The 21623-nt window shown below is 54.0% G+C and overlaps 1 protein-coding gene across 1 annotated transcript in view; it reads left to right on the top strand.

The window, feature by feature from the left end:
* The window catches only part of LOC308530885 (uncharacterized protein C16orf74), a 31723-nt gene extending 10545 nt beyond the window's left edge, over nt 1-21178 (top strand). The window contains exons 2-4 of the mRNA XM_081107644.1: nt 122-173; nt 18142-18282; nt 20634-21178. Of these exons, the coding sequence (XP_080963770.1) occupies nt 146-173; nt 18142-18282; nt 20634-20692 (228 nt within the window). The 5' untranslated portion in view covers nt 122-145 and the 3' untranslated portion in view covers nt 20693-21178. The remainder of the gene's footprint in view (nt 1-121; nt 174-18141; nt 18283-20633) is intronic.
* The last annotated feature ends 445 nt before the right edge of the window (nt 21179-21623 follow it).

Raw genomic sequence — 21623 nt, 5'->3', positions numbered from 1 at the left:
GCGCCCGACCCGGAGGCCTCGGTTTCTCTCCCCACTACTTCCTGTTGTGCACCCATCAGGGCTGGGGGTGGGGGCCTGGGCACACGTGGCCAATACAAACGAGCCTCTCCTTTCTCCACAGGCAGGCGGAGGCGGAGGCGTCGACATGGGGCTTAAGCTGTCCTGTCTGAAAGGTAAGGCGGGCGGCTCTCCCTCACCAGCGCTGATGTGGGCGAGAGGGTGTGGCTGTGCGGGTGTCATGGGGCAGGACAGGGTGGGAGGGGAGAGCTGAGCCCCTAGTGTTGCAGCCATGGAGAGGGAGGAGACCCTCCCACTGAGCAGCACCTGCACACAGTAGGCACCTTTAAGTGCTTGCTCTGACTTTGAGGGCTCCTCCAGGCCTTTCCTTTCATTGGCAGTTGAGTGACCTGGGAACGTCGCAGCGCCCCCTGCGCCTCCGTTTCCTTCTCGGAGGCATGAATTCCAGGCTGTGGGGAGGAAGGGAGCAAGAGGCTCTAGAAGTGGGTGCCAGGCATGCACGGGGTATTTGCTCTCCACCCGCTGGCCTGTTATCACCGAGATAACAGGTTCGGCCTGCCAGAGGCTGGGGAAGGCAAGTTGGGAGGCGGGGAAAGCCAGCAGGGAGAAAGTTCTAGAAGGACACAGAATCACTGAGAAGTGTTGTAGGTGTTGGCAGAGGCAGCCCAGACCTCTGTCCCGTGCTCCAGACCTTTCTGTTCAGAGTCTGAAGGACCCAGGGGCACCCAGACCAATATGGCCCACACGGAGACCTCCCCTCAAAGCCCATTCGTTATTGCATAACAAATGCTCCGACCCCACATCTCCCCAGCCTGGAACCTGGGAGTCTCCCTGGTGGCCCCTCACCCACATGCAGCAGGCTCAGCAGCCCGGACTCTCCTCCTGGATGGCTGGGGCCGAGCCTGGCTCCTTTCCTCCACCACAGGAAGTCAGGAGGCACGGAAGGTCAGGCCAGGACGAAGGGCCATATCCTTCAGGTCCCACAGCTGGGATGAGTGAGCTCAGGAGAGCCTCTGGTTGGTCCAGCTCAGGGCTCCTGCCTGTCCTTCAGTGGGGGGGTTGGGGGGGAGACAACCTGATGGACAATGCCTCCCCGACTGGGGGCAAGTAGGGAGCAGTGCTTCCCCTGGAGAAAATCAGGGTGTTGTTCGCAAAACGGGCATGGGGTGCTAGAGAGTCCTAGACAACCGCGTCCCTCCAGGGCCTGGTCCCTCTGAGGCTCCAGGCTGAGCCCAGGCAGGAGTTGGGGGCGGTGCTTGCTGAGTGAGTATCCATGGGGGATGCAGGTCCAAAGTTTGGGTCCAGAGACCAAACCTAAGAGTCCAGGACCCTCTTCCTTAGACTTCACTGGGTCTCCCCAGTGCCTGGCACAGAGTAGGTGGTCAGAATACACTTTTTGTTTCTGTTTTTATTGTAGCAAAATATACCTAACGTACGTCACCGCTTTAACTAAGTGTACAGTTCAGTGGCATTGAGCACATTCACGTTGTTGTGCATCTACCTCCAGAACTTTTCCATCTTCCCAAACGGAGTCTGTCCCCATTGAAAACTAACCCTATCCCCCCGCCCCTGAGCCCTGCTACTCCCATCCTACTTAGCCTCTGGATTTGCCTGCTCTAGGGACTTCACATAGGCAATTGTGCAGTGCTGGTCTCTCTGTGACTCGCCATAATGTCCTCAGGGTCCAGCCGTGTTGTCGCGTGTGTCAGAGTTTCCTTTATAAGGCTGAGTAATATTCCGTACGTATGGACCCCAGTTGGTTCATCCGTTCATCCCTCGATGGACCCCAGGCTGCTTCCACTTTTGGCTGTTGTGTCAGGACATCTTTGACAAAAACAAGCCCCTAAAGGAACCTCTGGGGCCACTTCTCTTCCAGCCCAAGGCAGGCTGGGGCCTCAACCTGGGGAGGGACCCGGGAGTGCCGATGCTGAGAGTCCCTGGGAAACGCCCCCGCCCCTGAGAGCCTGAGCAGCACGCTGAGTGCTCCTGGGCTGCGAGCTTCTAAAAGGGCTCCTTCCGGCCGGGCCCTGGAGGAGCTAAGTGCTGGAACTGCAGGAGCAGTACAGGCAGGTCTGCTCATACATTTTTCATGGCTAGCCCTCTGGGGCCAGCCCACCGGCCCTCCCCTCAGCCTCGGCCAACACAGGCTTGGGTGTGCCTGGGGGAGGGCAGGGCACAGAACCCCTCTGTGCTAAACCGAGACAACCCAGCCCGTTAGCCCTGATGCCCCAACATTCTCGGCAGGGTCTTGTCACTTTCCCCGTAAGGAATATGTCACGTGAGGAAACCTCAGCGTGCTGGGCACCCCGCAGCCCTGTGACCCTCACGGTTGGCCATGGGCCTTCCCCTACCTGGCTGCCAGCAGGTATGGTTTTACCTGGTTGTCGGCACTGGCATGTACAGTTCTGTACACTGTCTTTTATTTATTTTTTATTTGATGTTTCGGTGCTAGTGCTATTTTTCCCAAGGCAGCATCATTTTCACAGTTCTTTAATGCCTGTATCGGGTTCTGTCAAGAGTTGGTTTTGAGGTCCTGACCGGTGTGGTTCAGTGGTTGGAGCGTCAGCCTATGCACCCAAGGGTTGTGGGTTCAATTCCTGGTCAAGGCCATGTACCTGGGTTGCAGGTTCATTCCCCAGCCTCGGTCAGGGCATATGTGGGAGGCAACCAATCGATGCGTCTCTCTCACATGGATGTTTCTCTCCCCGCCCCTCCCCCCCCGACTTTCTCTAAAAAATCAATGGAAAAAATGTCCTTAGGTGCAGATAAAAAAAAAAACTAAAACAAAAAAAGAGTTGGTCTTCGGGTTGTTTCCAACTTGTTGCTTTTGTAGATAATGCCATTTTGAACATCTTTGCTTTTTGTCTTTTTAAATTATTTCTTTGGGATAAGTTCCAGCAATCAGAATCCAAGTTAGCAATTAGGATAAATGGGGAATTCTTAATGGGGGGCTTAGCCTGGGCAGGGCCCTGTTCTCTGCATTCCACGTGAATGACTCACCTGCCCCTTCTCCCATCATAAAGTGGGTGTTATTGTGATTCTCAGTTCCCAGAGGAAGCTGAGGCACAGAGAGGCAGTGCAGTTTGCCTGGGGCCACACAGCTGGTACCTGTGTGTGGTTTGAACACAGGCAAATTGGTCCCCGAGGCCTGGTGTCAGCCACCACACATACAGCTTTTTCAGAGGAAAACGGTTTTTTGTTTGTTTGTCTGATATATATATATCTATAATAATAAAAGCATAATATGCTAATTAGACCAGACATCCTTCCAGATGACCTTCCAGACAAAGCCGGGGATGTAAGGGACGCCCGGGTCCCGGGTGCCAGAGGGAACTGGTGCCAAGCAGCCCAGGGAAGGAAGGCCTACTCTTGCATGAATTTTTGTGCATTGGGCCTCTAGTATACTGTATATATAATTGATTTCAGAGAGGAAGGGAGAGGAAGAGCAAGAGATAGAAACATCAATGATGAGAGAATCATTGATCGACTGCTTCCTGCACACCCAGAGGAAAAGGTTTTCATTTGACTTTTAAAGTAGCCACTATAGAAACTTCATCCACACAAGCTCTTAAATATTCACTTTAACCCTATTAGACGGTGTCTTAGTGTCCCAGGCCTGCAGTAACATAGGGGTGGGGAGGCTTAAAACAACAGGAATGAATTCACTCTCGGTTCTGGAGGCTACAAGCCCTAACTCCAGGTGTCCCAGGGCCATGCATCCTCTGAAGGCACTTGGGAAGGGTCCTTCCTGCTCTTCCAGCTCCTGGGGCTCCGGGCATCCCTTGGCTTGTGGCCACATCACCCCAGTCTCTGCCTTTGCCTTCACATGAGCGTCTCCCTGTGTTTCTATGTCCTTTCTCTGATGAAGACATCGGTCTTTAGACTTAGAACCAGTATTAAATCCAAGATGATCTCATCACCAGATCCTTAACTAATTACATCTGTAAAGACCTTATTTCCAAATAAGGTCACATTCTGAGGTTCTGGATGGACTTGAATTTTGAATTTGGGGGGAACTCTACTCAGCCCACTACAAGTCACTTCTCTGCTGAGCCTCCTGCATTGGGGACGGAATGTGCTTCCCTGCCCGGCAGTGAAGACGCAGGCGAGGTGGGAGGTCCATAGGCAGTGACCCTGGAGAGAGGAACACCAGGAAGCCTGGATACTTTTGTTTCTGGTTCCAAAGGAGAGTGGGCACTTAAAAAATTTCTTTTTACATATTTTAAAATGTTTTATTGATTTTTAGAGAGAGTGGAAGGGAGAGGGATAGAGAGATAGAAATATCAATCGGCTGCCTCCTGCATGCCCCCTACTGGAGATTGAGCCCTCAACATGGGCATAAGCCCTGACCAGGATTTGAACCGGTGACCTCTTGGTGCATAGGTCAATACTCAACCACTGAGCCACACCAGCCAGTGAGAGTGGGCACTGTAAGTGGAGTCCTTCTGCTCAAGGGCCTGGCCATAGCAGCCATGATGTATCGGAATGTTCCACCGTCCAAGAGCACCTCCTTTGTGTCCAGGCTGGCATCTGCTGGGTGGGCATCCCTGTGAGCCTGGCACTGCTCCCCAAGCATGTGCCCCCCGTTTTCTTATTTCATCCTCAGTAAAGCTGGACAACACATAGGTACTTTCACAGGGAGGGAGACTGAGGCATAGGGGAGCTCTCACTGGCTCAAGGTCACATGGCCTATCTGGAGAGACTTGGCTCAGCAGATGGCTGGAGGGGTGGTGGAGTCCCTGGTTCCTAAGCACATTCTCTGCCGTCAGCAGCAGGTGGCACTGCCCAGGACACAGCGTGTGGTTCTCAGGGGCATTCTCAGACTTGCACCCTGCACATCACCTGGGAATGAGACATGCAAATTCTCGGGACCCACCCTGTCCTACTGAGTCTGAGGTGCTGGGGGTTAACAAAACCTAGGGGGGTTCTGGCACCTACTAAAGTTTGAGAACCGCTGGTAGAGTGACTCAGGGGTCAGAGATGTCTGAGTTCAAATCCCCTTCTGCCCTGACTAATTGCAACCTTGTGCAACTCACTTCACGTGCCCAAGCCTCAGTTTCCCCATCTGTAAAATGGAGTGATGAATGGGGACATCTCCAGGGCCAGGTTTCAAGAAATATCTGAGATGAGCACTAAAACCGATGTCCTATGGACAGGATTTGCTGTCCATCCAGCCACTGGCACCTTCCCTGTCTGGAGACAGCTCCTCCAGGTGTGTGGAGACCTCCGCAGGGAAAGTTAGACTGCAGGTAGGGGTTTCCCTGTGGGGCGGGGGGTGGTCTCTGGAGCCCCCTGGAGGGTGCCAGCTCCAGCCCCAGCGAACTCCGGCATCACCATGTGGCTCCTGAGACAGTCCCAGCCGACTGGCCTGGGCAGCTTGGAGCCGGGTGAGAAAAGGCCAGGAGATGATATAGACTTTTTTTTTAACAAGACTTTTAGATTCATAGAAAAATTGTGAAGGTGGTACAGAGCTCCCATATACCCCCCAGCCACTTTGTGCTATAGTTGACATCCTATCAGACGTTAGTATGGTGCACTCATTACAGTGACTGAATTGATACAGCACATTATTTTAAAGTCCATACTCTGTTCAGATGTCCCTAGTCTTCATCTAGTACCCTTGTCCTGGCCCAGGATCCCACCTGACCTTTCCTTGTCCTGTCTCCTCCGGCTCCTCTGGGCTGTGACAGTTCCCTGTCCCTGTGACAGTTTTTGTATCTGTGACACCGTTTTGAGGACAGCTGCTCAGGTGTTTGGTAAGATGCCTCACAGTTGGAACTGGGCTGATGTTGGTGGGTTTTTCGTCTCTCCTGCTGAGTGTGTGATGATGGTGATGGTGAGGACCAAGAAGGGCACATACAGCTCCTACACCCTGGCCTCCGGGGCACAGACGTTCCTCCCATCTCCCTTCCTGGGGCTCAGAGCCTCTCCTCCACTCGGCCTGTGACCTAGGTGTGGGGGGCAGTTATGGGCTGGCAATTACGATGCCTGTTTTTCTGATTGGTGTTGGAGGTCCAAGACTAGTCCCCAGGTCACAGCGAAAATGAGTCACGCCATATGCCCCATTCCCGTGCGAACACTTGGTTCCGGCTATCCCACCGCTGTGATCCAGAGTTGGTTGAGGTTGTTTATGGCACAAACTTTGATTGCAGTACCTACTGTGTGCAGCGCAGGGCCCGGCCAGGACTTCAGGGATGAGCAGGGCAGCCGTGGTTTCTGATCCCGAGGAACCAGGGGAGTTGTGGGGGCGAACTGCCGCCTGAGTACGGACTGCCGCCTGCTCGGATGGAGACCCGCCTGGCCCACCCTGGTAGGGATGGCGTCACTGAGGAAGAGCCCGGAAACAGCCTTCCAGGCAGCAGGAAATGCCCGGGCAAAGGGCGGGAGCAGCAGCAGCCGGTGGCGTGAGCGGGGAATTTGGGATTTTACACTAATAGGGATGAGGAGCTCCAAGAAAAGAGAGGGGATTAACGGCAGTTACTTGGCTAATACATTTTGAGTAGTTTTCAGAATGAGTGGGAGCTTGATATGTATGAAGGGAAGTCGCAAGGTAGAAAATGGCTAAGGTCAATGTCTTAATATACTGAGCTTCAGTGTTCCCATCTGTGAAACGACTGCGGCTTCCTGTCCATGGGGACCGAGGGGGAGGTCCCTGACCTCGCTGTCGGCAGCGCCACTGGCAGGGGTCTGTTCTGCCCACCCTACACCCCCTGGAATAGAGCCTGACCCACAGCAGGCGCTCCCTTCCCCTGGGGCCAGAGCCCAGACCAGAGCTGTACCCGGTGTGACTTCTCATTTGTTTGGCAAACAGTTGAGCACCGACTGCATGCCAGGCACTGTACCAGGCCCAGGGACACGGCAGTGAACATCACAGAGCTCCGTGGGAGAGACAGAAATGAATGTGTGAACACGCACCCCAGATCGGTAGATTTTGTGACGAGAGTTGTGAAGGGAATTAAACAAAGTTGTGCAATAGAGGAGCATGCGATGGGCAAGGTCCTCTCTGTCATGGAGCCAGCTACACGATGCAGGGAACAGCGTGCCAGGCAGAGGGAACAGCATCCCAGGCAGAGGGCATAGCAGATGCATAGGCCCCGAGACAGGAACAAGCTTGGTGAGCTGATGAGCATGGCGGAGGCAGGAATAGGGGTTGAGCAGGAGGAGCTGGGGTCACTGGGCAGGCAGGGCTGTGGGACCTGAGGTGTGGTATCAAGAATTTTTTTTTAAAGTAACAGGAAGCACTATAATCATTCCAGACCAGGGGTCTCAACCTCTGGGGCACATCAGGGTCACCTGGCAGGCCCTCATACAGGCACAGGCCTGGCCCACTCACCAGGGTAGGGCTTTGTTGGGGTGGATGGGTCCTGGGCACCCATGTGTTTATGAAGCTTTATGCAGTCCAAGGTGCAGACTGACTGCCAAGGTACCAAGGGGCACGTTAGCTTGGCTGAGAACCCAGGAATGCAGACTCCAATCCAGGGCTTTTTGTGGAACCTTCTGAACAGATCTCTGCCCAGGAGATAGGGTCTGGGGGTCTCGGAGACCCACAGCCTGCCTTCTCAGAGGAGGAGTGGAAAATCCAAACCTGTTCTAAATGCTGAAGCAGGTGGCACTGAATTTTGCCCTGTCCTGCCCTGGAGAGAGCAGCCTGGGCTCCCAGCAGGGACTGAGCCCCCCGTCTTCTGAAGCTTAACCCCCGGCACCTGGCGTCCTCCCTGAGGCGGGAGGGGGAGCCTCCAGTGTGGACATCAGTGTCACAGCAGGCAGGAGGAGACAGTCCTGGCACAGCCCTGAGTGCTCAGGCCACAGCTCCCCCTTGCTCACCCAGGTCCGCAGGGCCGCGAACCACAGCCACTCTGCTCACCCCCAAAGCCTGCACCTGGCCCGGTCGGCGTACAGTAGGGGCACAGTCAATGCTTGCGAAATGAACACTCTCCTGGAGGCCCCGGACCTGGCTGGGGCAGCCGTGCCGTCACTCAGCCCGGAGGGAGTCCAGTGCTCACCAGCAGGTTCACTCCTGTCTTCCCCTGTGGAGGAGAGTTGCTCATCATCCCCAGCATACAGATGAGGAAACTGAGGCATCAGGTGGTAACACTCCCTGCCCAGCGTGGCCGAGCTGGGGCCCGGAGGGCATCAGGGATGTGACTGGGCACCCGGACGTGTGCCCCACCCCCACTCCTACCTCTTCTTGCTGGGCAGGTTCCTCAGAGCCTCTCATGGACCAGGTGCTCTGGGAGTATCTGCAATGAATAGAGGATGAAGAGCAAGCCTTCGGGAAGGGGAGGGCTGTGCTAGCCACTGATCACCTGCCGGAGTGCAGCTGGCCAGGAGGCTGAGCAGCCTGGTCCCCAGGAATTGCCCTTCTTCCTCCTGGAGGCCTGGTTTCCAAGGAACCTTCAGAGGCCAGGGTGGGGTACAGATGCCGGGCAGGGCGGCAGACGTGCCTCTGGGCCAAGGCAGTGCTGCGCCCATGTCCACCTCTGACCTTCCCTCCTCCCCATCGTTTCGCTTTGTGCTTTGCAGGCCTCACGGAACCTGCACAGGCCAGTGCGAAGCTCAGGGACTCTGGTCCGGCAAGTCCAAGTCTCATGTGACTTGGCTGAGGCTCTTCAGCTCCCTGAGCCAGAGCTTTTTGTTTTTAACTATAAAATGGGCACCAGGGCAGGGCTGTTGTTGGAATGGAAGGGGGCATGTCAGGAGCTGGGAGCGGCGCCTGGGATGTGGTGGGCACAGAAATCACCACTAGGCCGTTGTTATTGCTAAGATGTACCCGTCCTCCTTCTGCCCTTTCGAAATGTCTTTAAAACTTTATGACGGTGAATAGTGAGCGAGCCCGGTACCCACCTTGAGAGGCCGCTCACTTGGCCAGGAGTCCAGCACATCACGGATAACGTCCTTGGCCTCGTCCAGGTGGCAGGACAGACCCGTCGCCTGGGAATGCCCATGGCATCACGCCTGCCATGGACCGTGGGAAGCCAGGCTGGCTGAGGGTGAGTGGGCTTCCGAGCAGCTCGGCCTCCGCAGTCCCACGGGTGCTCTGGAGCTGGTGTGGCCTTTCAGAGTTGTCCCAGATCGAGGGAGACAGGCCTTTGACCTAGTCATCTGCTGGTCATGGGAGAGGGGCTGCACCCAGAGAGAGCATAACCGGGGGCAGGGCTGAGACTAGGGAGAGAGGAATGAGGCACCTGTCTGGCCCTGAGAACCTGGCCCTGGACTCTCCTTGTCTAATTGCCCCTGTTTCAGATAAATAGCAGTAACCACGTCCTAATGACATGGCCCCACTAAGCCCTTGCTATTGGCCCAGCTGCCACAGACACCTTCCGCTTAATACCATGAGTCCTCCTGAGAGCCTTGCAGGTTACAATTCTAGGGTGAAAGTTCGAATCTTTAGTTCAGCAAGGGGCTAACCGTGTGTTGCCGTCTCTATCGTAGCCCCTTTGCAGCCGAGGAAACAGGCTCAGAGGGGAGAAGGAACTCACGCAGCTGGCGAAGGGCAGACTGGGGATGCCACTCCTCAGGCTCGGGCCATCCCGTAGTCCCAGCCGCGCAGGCGTGCAGTGGGGCCACGCAGGGACGGGACGGAGGGAACAGCAGCTCGTGGACATCTGCTATGGCTGCTATGACTTGTTTCTCCCCCAACTGGTAGAGTTGCCAGATATAGGAGGCAAAAATACATAAAACAGGATGCCTTGTTGTATTTGAGTTTCAGATAAACAAGGAATAATTATCTAGTGTAAGTATGTCCCAAATGTTGCATAGGACATACTTTTAGTACACTTAAACAAAAATGTGTCCCCACCCCCAGCGGACACTTCACAGTGTCCGGAGACATTTTTTGTTGTCATAATTGAAAGGCGCTATAGCACCCGGAGGCCAGGGATGCTTCTAAACACCCTACTATGCACAGGACGGCCCACCACAAAGACTGATCTAGTCCAAACATCCACCCTGAGGAGCCCTGGGTTGCCCACATCAAGCATTTACCACAGGCCAGCGGCTCTCACAGTGACCTGTGTCGATTGTAGAGATGAGTAGACTGAGGCAGGAGGAGGGGCTGCTTGCCCAGACCACCAGACTGTGGCTGAGACCCTGGAGCAGCCCCAAGGGGGCTGGCACTAGGAGGAGGAGGAGGGACCCTCTGCTGGAACTGGGAAGGGCTGGCCGGAGGGAGGGGCTGCAGAGTCCCTGCTTGGGGCAGGCAGGTGGGTGTGGGACAGGGACAGTCAGAGAGGTGAACACATCCCCCCACCTTGCTGTGCTGGAGCCTCTCTCTGGCTCCTCCTCCCAGGTTCTCTCTCCAGCAGCTCATCCCTGACGCAAGCCAGAGCTTTTTCCTTAATTAAAAAGAGATTTAAAACATCCACTGCCATCTCCATTGGGCCGGCTGCCTCCACAAGGTAAAACGGCCACACTGCCCTGGTCTCATCCATAATAATGCAAGGCTTTCCCTTTAATTGGAATTAAAAAAAAAGATTAAGTGCATCTGAAACCCTCAGAGGCATTTGTCGGTTTGTTTTTTGAAAGATCTGCATTAAATCCAGATGCCTGGTCATCTCTGAGGAATTAGTCTGGCCCAGCACTCCGTGTCCCTGCCCCAGGGCCTTTGTGCATGCTGTGGCCGACTTGAGTGCCCTCTCCTCCATCTTTCCTGCTGCTCTGGGATTGGCCCCCTCTGGGACGCCTTTTCTGATTCCCATGCCTCTCCCCATCCTGATGCTCCCTCCCATCGTCTTGCTCCTCCTATCACTGACCCAGCTCTGGGAAGTGTTTATTTAATAGCTTGCTGACCCCAGGGAGGCCAGGCTCAGCATCAAACCCCACATGACTGACCCTGGGCAAGGTCCCTGACTTCTCTGTGCCTCATTGTGCCCATCTGGAAGATGGGCTTCTCACACTGTCAGCCTTGTTGCGGAGAACACTAATGAATTCCCATGAGGTCTTTACACAGCCCCTGGCCTCCTGTGAGTGCCATCCTTACTCAGTGGTGTGGGCCTGTCCCAACAGCTGCCTGGGTCACTGGGAACCCTCTCTATTTTTCCCAGCTGACCCTGCATTCTTTGGCGTCCCTTGGGGCTTGGAGGCATAGAAAGGAAGTGTGGGGAAGGAGAAGAAAAACAGTTGAGATTATTTTGTTCTCTGCTGTGTCCCCGGCACCTGGAACAATGCTTAGCAAATAGTAGGTGCACAATAAGTGCCTATTGACTGAGCCCCTCTCTTGGGCCCAGCTCTGGGCTGGGCTTTATGCCTGTGCTGCAGGCAAGGGAGCAGGAGAACTGAGTTTTTCTTCCTTCCGGAGCCTGTGGCCATTCCACCCAATAAGGAAAACTCCAGCTGTTCAACTGAAAGGGTAGGACAAGGTCCCTGACCCAACCCAGATGGGGGTGGCACCCAGGAGGTGCTCGGTATTGGCTGAATCCCGGAATAAGTGCCACATAAGATTGGAATCTCGTGCTACTAATAACAGCTTATGTTTATCAAGCGTGTGTTCTGCGGCCAGCTCTGCTTGTCTCACCTGCAAAACGCACATAATGATGGCACCCTCCTTGGCCTCCCACTGCATTCTGGGTCTGGCAGGCCTACTGTGTGTGAAATGGTGTCTTGGGGAAGAGTGGACCCCATCCTAGGAACAAGGTCTCAGGCAGGAAGGGTCTTAGAGTTGGCACCAGAGCGCCAGCCTGAGCATCATTTTTAAATGAACCAGCAGAGGGCGACCTTGAGCCGTGATGGCTGTGGAAGAGCAGCACCTGCTCTTGGCTCCACCACCACCAGCCTATGGGTGGTGGCCTGGGGATTGCTGAGAGCAGGCATAGGGAACGGTGCCCTGTCCCTAGGGCCCTGGGGCATCCTGAACTAGGCCTGTGTGGCTTAGGGCTTCTGAAGGCTGAGCAGTGTTAGCTGATACCAGAGGGCGAGGTGGGCACTCGGGCCTGGAGCCACCTGGCCTCCACGTGTTTGGGGCCTCCCTTGGTTTTCTCATGTCCATTCTCTAAGCCTTGGTTCTCTCACCTGGAGAATGGCCACGGTTCCAGTTTCCACCCCGAGGGAGTGTATGAGAATGGATACAATAGTGAGAATGGTGGGCTCAGCCCAGAGCCTGGCACAGGGGTGCTGCAGGGGGGCGGCTGGTCTCAGCAGGAGGCAGCAACAGTCCTCACATTCCCCCCAGGACCCCTCAGGCCCTGGTCTGCTGGCTCCTGTTGGTCATTTCTCCCACTCCCCACACTAGGTATTGTATTCCTACAAGAATAGTATAACTCCAATTTAAACCTGAGGAAACTGTGGCTCATAGAGTAAAGCCACCAGTTCCCAGTCACCCTAGCTTGGGGGTTCCCCATCCGGCTATGAGACTCTCCTGGGAGCTTCTAAAAGCCCTGACGGTAAGCAGTGGCACCAGGCGCCTGGGGTGTGGTCCCACATCACTGTTTTTAAACTTCCCAGGTGATTGCTTTGGGCAGCCAACAGGAAAAGGGCAGAGCCGGGTTGCAGAGGAGGTCAGTCGAACCTCAGTTACAGCACCTCCCGGCTTCACCCGTGGGAAGGCCGGCTCCAGGGCGAGTTTGGCAGTCTGGCTTGCTCTACCTCCAGGCCCAAGACCAGCAGGGCCCAATCAAGGCCTATTGAGGGCTTCCTGCAGAAGCTTCCATCACACCCTGAGATCTTTGAATGCATCTGGGTGCTGGGTCCCCTCCCTGCCTCTTCCTTCCTTGGATTCCCATGCCCTGGAACCCCAGCCCAGCCCTTCCCCTCAGGAAATGGGCTCTTAATGGCAAGAGGCCGGCAGGTAATTAAGAAATAACAATTCTGGATTTAGCACAAATGAGCGCCTAGTCTGGGCAGGGTTGGCATTTGTTGTTAATCCCAAAGTCGGCTTTATCTCTTGAGAGTTTTCCCCTCCTGCTCAGCCACCTCTGCTTGGAGATTAGGCAGCCTGGGGATTTGAGAGGAGCTGGAGTCCCTCCCTCCTCCCTCTGCCCTCCTCCCTCCCTCCTTCCTCTCTCCCTCTAGCATCTCTCCAGGGCCCACAGAGTGACCTGATGCTTCCTGATTAAGAATGTGGCTTTGTCACCAAGCTCCCAGAACATGTTAAAATGCAAATGGGGGGCCCTGGGAGGAGTGTGGCTTTTCTCTATTAGCATTTTATTTTAAGAACTTCGGAATATTCACCGAAGAAGGGGCCTTAGAGACTGAGCAGGAAGCTCCCTTCTGCCACAGATAACAGTAATCAGAGCTTCCTTTTGTTGTGGGCGCTCCCTGAGACGCTCTTCATGGATGATTACAGAGAAGCTAACAGGGATTGAGCACCCCCGGGGCCCACCTGCTGGGCAGGGGCTTTATGTGAATTCATTCCTTGCATGTGCCCACTGCCCTTCAGAGGCTGGTACTGTCACTACCCAACAGCAGACAGGTTTGGAATTTTGTTTTTGTTTTTGGCATTTAAAAGCCTCAGGGTTTTGAGGTTCTATTATTGCTTATTAGGACACCATGCAGGGCCCTGATCTAAAGTCCGCTGGGACGCTAGAGAGCTGGATTGGCAAACCACAGAAATCAGGCCTGCTGTCCTTTTTTGTAAATAAAGTTTTATTGGAACACAGCCACACCCATTCATGTACATTCATTTACATGCTGTCTGTGGCTGCTTTCCAGATACAGTGGCAAAGTGGAGTAGTTGTAACAGAGACTGCATAGCCCCCGAAGTAAAAAATATTTACTGTCCGGCCCTTTTCATAAAGTTTTCCAGCTCCTTCATATATAACTAGAGGCCCGGTGCACAAAAATTTGTATTTGTGCACTGGGGGTGGGGGGGTGGGGGGGGGATCCCTCAGCCCAGCCTGTGCCCTCTCGCAGTCTGGGACCCCTCAGGGGATGACGACCTGCTGGCTTAGGCCCGCTCCCCGGGGGATTGGGCCTAAGATGGCAGTCAGACATCCCTCTGGCAGCACAGCAGCCCTCAGGGGATGTCCACTTGCCAGCGGGGAGCAGGCCTAAACTGCAGTCGGACATCCTTAGTGCTGCTGAGGAGGCAGGAGAGGCTCCCACCACCACCGCTGTACTGGCAGCCATCAGCCTGGCTTGGCTGAGCAGAGCTCCTCCCATGTGAGAGCGCCGTGACCACTAGAGGGCAGCTCCTGCATTGAGCGTCTGCCCCCTGGTGGTCAGTGTGTGTCATAGTGACCAGTCATTCCCAGTCCTTCTGCTGTTAGGGTCAGTTTGCATATTACCCTTTTACTATATAGGATAGAGGCCTGGTGCACGGGTGGGGGCCGGCTGGTTTGCCCTGAAGGGTGTCCCAGATCAGGGTGGGGGTCCCGCTTGGGTGCCTGGCCAGCCTGGATGAGGGGATGATGGCTGTTTGCAGCTGGTCACACCTCCTTCAGGGTGGGGGTCCCCACTGGGGTGCCTGGCCAGTCTGGGTGAGGGGCTGAGGGCCGTTTTCAGGCTGGCGGGTGACTGAAGCTCCCAACCTCTCCTTTTTTTCTTTTTATTCTGGGATTTATTTACCTTCTATGGCTGTCACTGGAGCTGAGAGCCGGCTTTAGCTCTGAGGCTCGGCTCCAGCTCTGAGACCTCGGCTGCTGAAAGCAGGTATTTGGGTTTGTTTGGCTTCTATAATTGAAACACTGTTGCAGCTCCAGCTCTGAGGCCCGGCTGGCTGAAAGCAGGTTTCTGAGTTTGTTTAGCTTCTATAATTGCAACATTGTTTCTTAGAGTGCAGCTCAGAGGCCAGCAGCAGCAGGTGGGGAACCTTGGCTTCCTCCATCACTGGAGCAAGCAAGCCTCCTGTTTGCTTCAGCTGCCTAGCTGCTGGCCACCATCTTGGTTGGCAGTTAATTTGCATATCGCCCTGATTAGCCAATGGAAGCATGTTGGAGGTATGGTTAATTACCATGTTTGTCTATTATTAGATAGGATTGTGGTTATGAGAAGAATCAGACAGACTTGGGTTTGGGTTCAGATCCTGGCTTTGCCACACACTGTTCAACTCTGTAAGCTTTTACTCTCTCTGGTCCTCAGTCTCCACATCTGTGAGATGGGGCTGCTTGCACTTCCCACCTCTCAGGGTAGCCATGAAGGTGCTGGGTTCTGTGTCTGACATGCGGCAATGCTCTGTAAATGCCAGCTGTTACCAGTGGTACTGGGAGGGCCTCCTCCACATGACTTCCTTTTATTTTACATTCTGGGCTTCTGGGTAAAATTGCAGGAAGAGTGTCTCTGTTGCTTGAAAGGAGGTTTGAAAACCACTGCTTTAGATCAAGTTGGCAGAGGCCTTGGTGGGTGCTCTTGAGGGGCTCATAGAACTAAACAGCCTGTTAGATTCAGGGGGCCACAGGGGCTCCCCAAGAAGGAAACAGGATTGGGGTTCCCAGGACAGGCAGGCTGTGCTAACTGCATCAGTTATCTATTGCTGTGTAACAAATTACCCCCAAGGTTATTGGCTTAAACATTATCTCAGTTTCTGTGGGTTGGGAATTCAGGAATGACTTTGCTAGGAGGTTCAGGCTCAGGGTCTCTTGTGAGGCAGCCAACATTCAAGCTGTTGGCCTGGCCTCAGTTTCATTTGAGGGCTTGACTGGGCTAGAGAACCGGCTTCCTAGGTGGCTCCTTCACACAGCTGTTGGCTGGAGGCCTCAGCTCCTCACCACATGGGGGTCTTCACAGGCTGCTTGCCTGTCCTCAAACATGGCAGCTGGCTTCCCCCAGAAGAAGAACCGGGAGGAAGTTGTAATATCTTTTATGACCTCCCCTGGGAAGTCCCCCCTTCCCTTCAGGTCTTATTGTATTCACTAGAATTCATCCTAAGTCTGTCCCACACTAAAGGGAGTGGCATTAGACTCCACCTCTCAGGGACATACCTGAGAACCACCACACTGACCCTATAGGTGTCACTCAGGCACACTGTCCCAATGGTGCTGGGGCTGGCCTGAGAAGCAGTAGGAATAATAATCATCCCATTGCTCAGCTCCTGCTGTTGGCTAGGGGCCCAAATACGTGAGCTAATATCGTCCCAGTCTCGGGCTGATTGGGGAAAAACAAAGTGGCAGAGCTTAGAAATAAGGATTTTAACACCCAATGTGGTAGTGCCTGGAGTGTGTGTGTGTGTGTGTCAATGTAATTTAAAGCACTCCTACTGATCTGTCCCAGTTACTATACCAGATTCAAGTGAGACGCTGCTACCTTCCAGATGCTCACAGGAAAGGGAGACAGAATTAAGAACTAGTCATTCTAATACAGTGTGATCAGTGCTGGAAGATTGACGAATGAATGAGTGTAGCTGGACAAAGGAGGGAGGGATCGGATTTGCTGGGGCATGTTCCCCAAAGAAGAGCCTATTGTGATGGGTTTTGAGGGATGAGTAGGAGCTCCTTACCGTGGTAAAGGAAGAAGGGCTTTCCAGGCAGGGGGATCAGCCCATACAAGGGCATGAAGAGGCTGGAAAAGCCAGTGTATTTGGGAAACAATGAGCAATTTGGAGAGAGTGGGCCGGCCGCAGGGAATGAGGCTGCATGTCGTTTGGGCCAGATTGTGAAAGCTCAAAACTGGGCTGACTTTTAATTTATGATCAACATTTATGATCAACAGTGTATTTTATGACTCATGCTTCTGTGAGATGTTAACAGACTCTAAGGTTATTTAACATTTAAGTTCAGGAAGCCCAGGGTTTAGCACAATTAAAGCAGCCCCTTTATTGCAGGACTTCGCACAACCTTTAATTCTCTCCAAGGGAGGGAGAGAGTAGATGGGATTCAGTCAACATTCAAATACGTGGGATTCCCAGACTCATTTGATCACAAAGCCCCCTTCCCGAGGGAGCCTCAGGAGGCCTGTGTTCCAGGGAACACACTTTGGAAATGCTGCTTGTAGGTATTGGCAAGAGCGAGCGAGTGTTCTGAGTCGGTATGCGGTATAATCAGAGTCGCAGTTTCTGGCTGCTGCTTGGAGGGTAGACCGACGCGGCAGAAGCCAGGAGGTGGAAGGACTAGTTAGGTGCGTAGGAGGGAGAAGGAAGGGTGCCGGAGACACGGAGGGGTGCATCGGCAGGCTTGCAGGTTGGTTAAATGGGCTGGGGGTTGGAGGTGAGGAGGAAAGGAAGGAAGGCCTTGAGGCCCAGGCTCTGGTTTCTGGCAGATGGGATGCTATTGACTCGGCGGGAAGCGTGGAGGAAGGTATTTGGTGCGTGAGTGGAGCGGGTGCTTCTGGGTCAGGTGGAGGTCCCTAACTGAGCTTGGCCAAATTACCTGTACTTAATTTATGGGCGAGGTGGCACAAGGAATGTAACACCTTAGAAGAAATGGACAAGTTCTTAAAAAGCACAACTTTACCAAAATTGACACCAGTTGGAAACAGAAAAGCTAAGGAGCCCCATGTCTATTAAATTTGTGCCCAACCAGCATGGCTCAGTGGTTGAGCTTTGACCTATGAACCAGGAGGTCACGGTTCAATTCCCTGTCAGGGCACATGCCCAGGTTGTGGGCTTGATCCCCAGTGTGGGGCAGGCAGGAGGTGGCCGATCAATGATCCTCTCTCGTCACTGATGTTTCTCTCTCTCTCTCCCTTCCTCTCTGAAATCAATAAAAATATATTTTAAGAAAGAAAAGAAACTAAATTTGTAATCAAAAGTCTTTGCACAAAGGAAATTCCAAGCCCGGACAGTTTCACTGGTGAGTTCAACCTAACACGTAAGGAAGAAACAACACCGATCTTACACAGGCTCCTTTAGAAAATCATTAATGGGAGAGGTGACTTCACGCATGGCTTCCACTCAGGCCTGGCTCCGATTCAAGCTCTGTTGCTTTCGTCCGTTCAGAGTTGTTTTGAGCACTTGCTATGTGTCAGACACATTCCAGGCACTGAAGTTATGTTCGGGAACAAAGCAGGTAAAACTCACTGTCCCCTCCGTGTCACACAAGGTCGTCGGGTGTGTCATTTAACTGTCCTGAGCCTCAGTTTCCTCATCTGTGAAGTGGGGACAGCGATGCCCTCTTTCCTGAGAGTTGTCAGGACTCACAGTGACGGTGAGGGGAGGGAGGCAGGCAGGCAGCCAGCGGTGGGCAATTCCCCAGCGGCCACTGATGCTTGTCTCTCTGTCATGTGTGTGTGTGTGTGTTCCACGGCCTGCCCTCTCAGGCTTTAAAATGTGTGTCAGCAGCAGCAGCAGCCACGATGAGGCCCCTGTCCTGAGCGACAAGCACCTGGATGTGCCCAACATCATCATCACCCCCCCGACCCCCACGGGCATGATGCTGCCAAGGGACTCCAGGAGGACAGGTGAGGCCACCCTGCCCTGCTGCCAGGTTGGGTGTGGGGGGGGGGGCAGTGGTCGGGCTGGGGACAGCTCAAGGGCCCCCTTCTGTGCTATGGATCTGAGTTCATGTCCCCACCTCCCTGGGTTTATTAAAAATTTACCCTTGGATCTCCACCGTGGGCCCCTCACCGTGGCTCAGCCTCAGCGAGAGGTGGCATGTTAAGTAATTAGCTAGACAATCCCTCCCGGCAGCTGAGCGAGTGATGGATGGGGCTGGGCAGGCTCGCCAAGGTAATTGATGGATGCGCCTTCCCCTGCTAGCCAGGCGACCGGCGCTCCATCTTGCTGGCTGCAGAGGTTCAGCTGGACAGGACAGGCTTGGAAATACGCCCACGTCGGGCTGGGGCTGATCTCTGGGCCTTCCGGATGTAGCTCACTGCAGGGAGGGGAGGGAAGATGGAATTGTTCCCAGAGAGAGGGTGAGAGGGAGAGGCTGCCACTGGTGTCCCCAAGTGCCCTCTGTAGATACTGTTGGGGCTGGTGAGACAGATTGTTCATTTATTCATTAATCAGATTTATTGAGCCAGACCTGTGCTAGGTTCTGAGGTTGCTGTTGTAAATAATAATGATAATAATAATAAATAATAACAAATAATAAGTAATGATTCTGATAGCAGTAATTGAGTCCTAATAGTAAGTCTGAATTAGGTCTAGTTTGCTCCCCATTTTATGGATGGGTAGACTGAGGTTCAGAGAGGTGGAGACACTTGTCATACAGCTGGTAAGTGGCAGAGTTGGATTCAGACCCAGGCCGTGTGATATGGAACTCATCCTGTGGACCCCTAGTCTAGACACCCTCCCCGTGGCTAGCATCATTCAGCCCACCCGCCATCGAGGCGTGAGTCCTGCCTGGCCTTTACGGGGGACACAGGCTGACAAGGCTGTGTGGAGCTCACGGAAGTCTGGTGGGGGATTTAGGCACACTCTCTAAATGTGTAGAGTTTGGATCTCAGCTTGCCCAGCGGGGCAAGTGACTAGAGAACGAGGTTGGACTCTGGACCAGGCCTGTGCTGTTACCGGGGCTGGGCCATGCTCAGGAAGGATAGAAATGTGTCACATTTCTGTGTCCCCTTCCCAAGTGGCAGGCACCGGGTCTAAGGGCTTTTCACACATCTTACTCCACCCCTAAGGGCTGTGAGTGCCGTCCTTCTCTCTAGTTTACCGACGAGGACGCTGAGGTCCAGAGGGCGAGTGACCCACCCAAGGGCTTGCAGCGAAGCAGGAGAAGAGCTGGGCTCCTGCTCCAATGTCTAACCAAGAGCTCAGTGCGGGCAGCGGAGGCCCAGGTCCTTGGCTCTGCCGTTACACTCCCTTCCCTCTCTGAGCCTCAGTGTCCCCATCTGTTTAATGGGATCCTAACCACCTTCCCTGCTCCTGGGGCCATGCGAGTGCAGGGGAGACTCGTGATTACTCTACAAGGTCTGAGGGGGGAGCATCTGGAGGCCCTGGGCCCCAGGGGGACTCCTAACATAGGGGAGAGGCTCCTTTCAAGCTTAAGCAGTTCCAGGGGCAGATTAGTGCAGAGGGACCAGCCCAGGGGTCCCCTCCTGTCCTGTCCGAGGCAGAGCTCAGACCTGACCCTCCGCTCTCCCCATTCAGAGAAGGCAGGCATGGGAGAAAGAGCACCGACGTGGAGTCGTAAAACCCTGGCTTTGGATCCTGGCTCTACTACTCATCAGCATGTGACTTTGAACAGGAAGCTCCACTTCCCCAAGCCTCAGTGTCTCCATCTACGAAATGGAGACAATAATAGTGCCTCAGAGAGGCTGTAGAAGACGAGGAAGGTCAAGGGCTGATTTCTGTGGTGTGGTATGGATATTCTCATCAGTGATATTTAGGGCAGAAGGAAAGACCACCAGACCTGGGTGGCACTTCCTCTAGGCCTGAGGGCGCTGGGTGATGATTAGATACCTAGGGCTTCCCCAGGCAGCGAGGAATCAGAGAGAAGCCCAGCCCTGCCTGGCCACCTGCTGACTTGGAGCAGGTCTCCACTCTCTAAGCATCAAATCCCCACCTCTAGAACTGCCCAGGAAACCCTATTTCCTGGGCGGTGCGCAATCCCAGGAACCTTAGCCAGGGACCCTGGGAGCTCAGCATTGCGTGTGGGTGAGAGGCGCATGGGAATCCTGTGAGACCCAGCATCATTGGGATCCCCTCTCAACATCCATTGGCACCACTGCCCATATATGGGGGAATCTCAGGGAGGTGATACAAAGCAAGGAGCCCACAGGCACTGGCCCCAGAGCTCCCAGGGAAAGGGGTCTGAAGCGGGTGGGGGATCCATCCACATGTTGATCCCCCTCTTGCCTCCTAGTCTGGCTGGAAGAGACGGGGTCATGTCCGGAGGATGGAGAAATAGACCCTGAAGCCTGAGAAGGAAGAACAGGTCTGGGATTTGTTGGCTCTGGCTCTGGCTCCGGCTCTGGTCATCCTCGTTCCACGTGTCCCCGGTGCGGTGTAGCCGCCTGGGACAGAAGTGCCGAGTAAGCCAGATGGGAGAGTGATTTCAGCACTTGACCAGGAGAAGTGTGGCAAGATGAGCCAGGGATCAGCCCTGCACGCTTGCAGAATGATGTTTCCCTGGCCCCGTTGGTGGACCGGACCTCTGATGCCTACACATTCTTGCTGACCCCAGGGCCATGGTGATGGCCATCAGGGTGCCAGGGAGAGGCTTTCTTCTGGACATTCACACTCCCCGCACCCTGGACCACGCAGACGGTGCCCAGGAGATCAGCACACACAAGAACTTCTTGCAAAGGAGTGGCTACATTTTTTACAAGTTGTTTTACAGATCTCAAAACAGTCCAAAAGTGATTTATAATTTTTTTTGCATTATAAATAAAGATCCTCTGTAACAAATGGTAAACCCTGCTTCTTGGTTGGGCGGAGGAGATGGAGCACACCCGGATACAGAGGTGGGTTTAAGAGAGTCGGTTGTCATGGAGGTCTGGCTGGCAATGAGCCTTTGGATGGTCTTGGGTCCCACTGAACTGCAGACCACTGTGTGGGCCTGGGCATGGCCAGGGGCATGGCGCATAAGTCACACAGACCTGGTTTGAGTCCCAGCTCCTTGCCTGCCAGCTGTGGAATCTTGGTAAGACATCTCTAGGATGGGAGGTAATGGTTTGTTTTGTTTTTCTAATTTATTAATTTTTTCATTGCATTTATTAGGGGGATATTGGTTACTAAAAATTGCATAAGTTTCAGGTATACAGTTCTACAAGTCATCACCTGTACATGGTACTGTGTGTTTATCAACCCAAGTCAATCTCCTTCCATCACCACTTATTCCCCTTTACCCTCT

Source organism: Myotis nattereri, assembly GCF_964212035.1.
Source record: "Myotis nattereri genome assembly, chromosome: 15".
In the NCBI taxonomy this organism is placed as follows: domain Eukaryota; kingdom Metazoa; phylum Chordata; class Mammalia; order Chiroptera; family Vespertilionidae; genus Myotis; species Myotis nattereri.
Note: the sequence above shows the minus strand (reverse complement) of the source record. Positions and strands in the feature narration are given on the sequence as shown.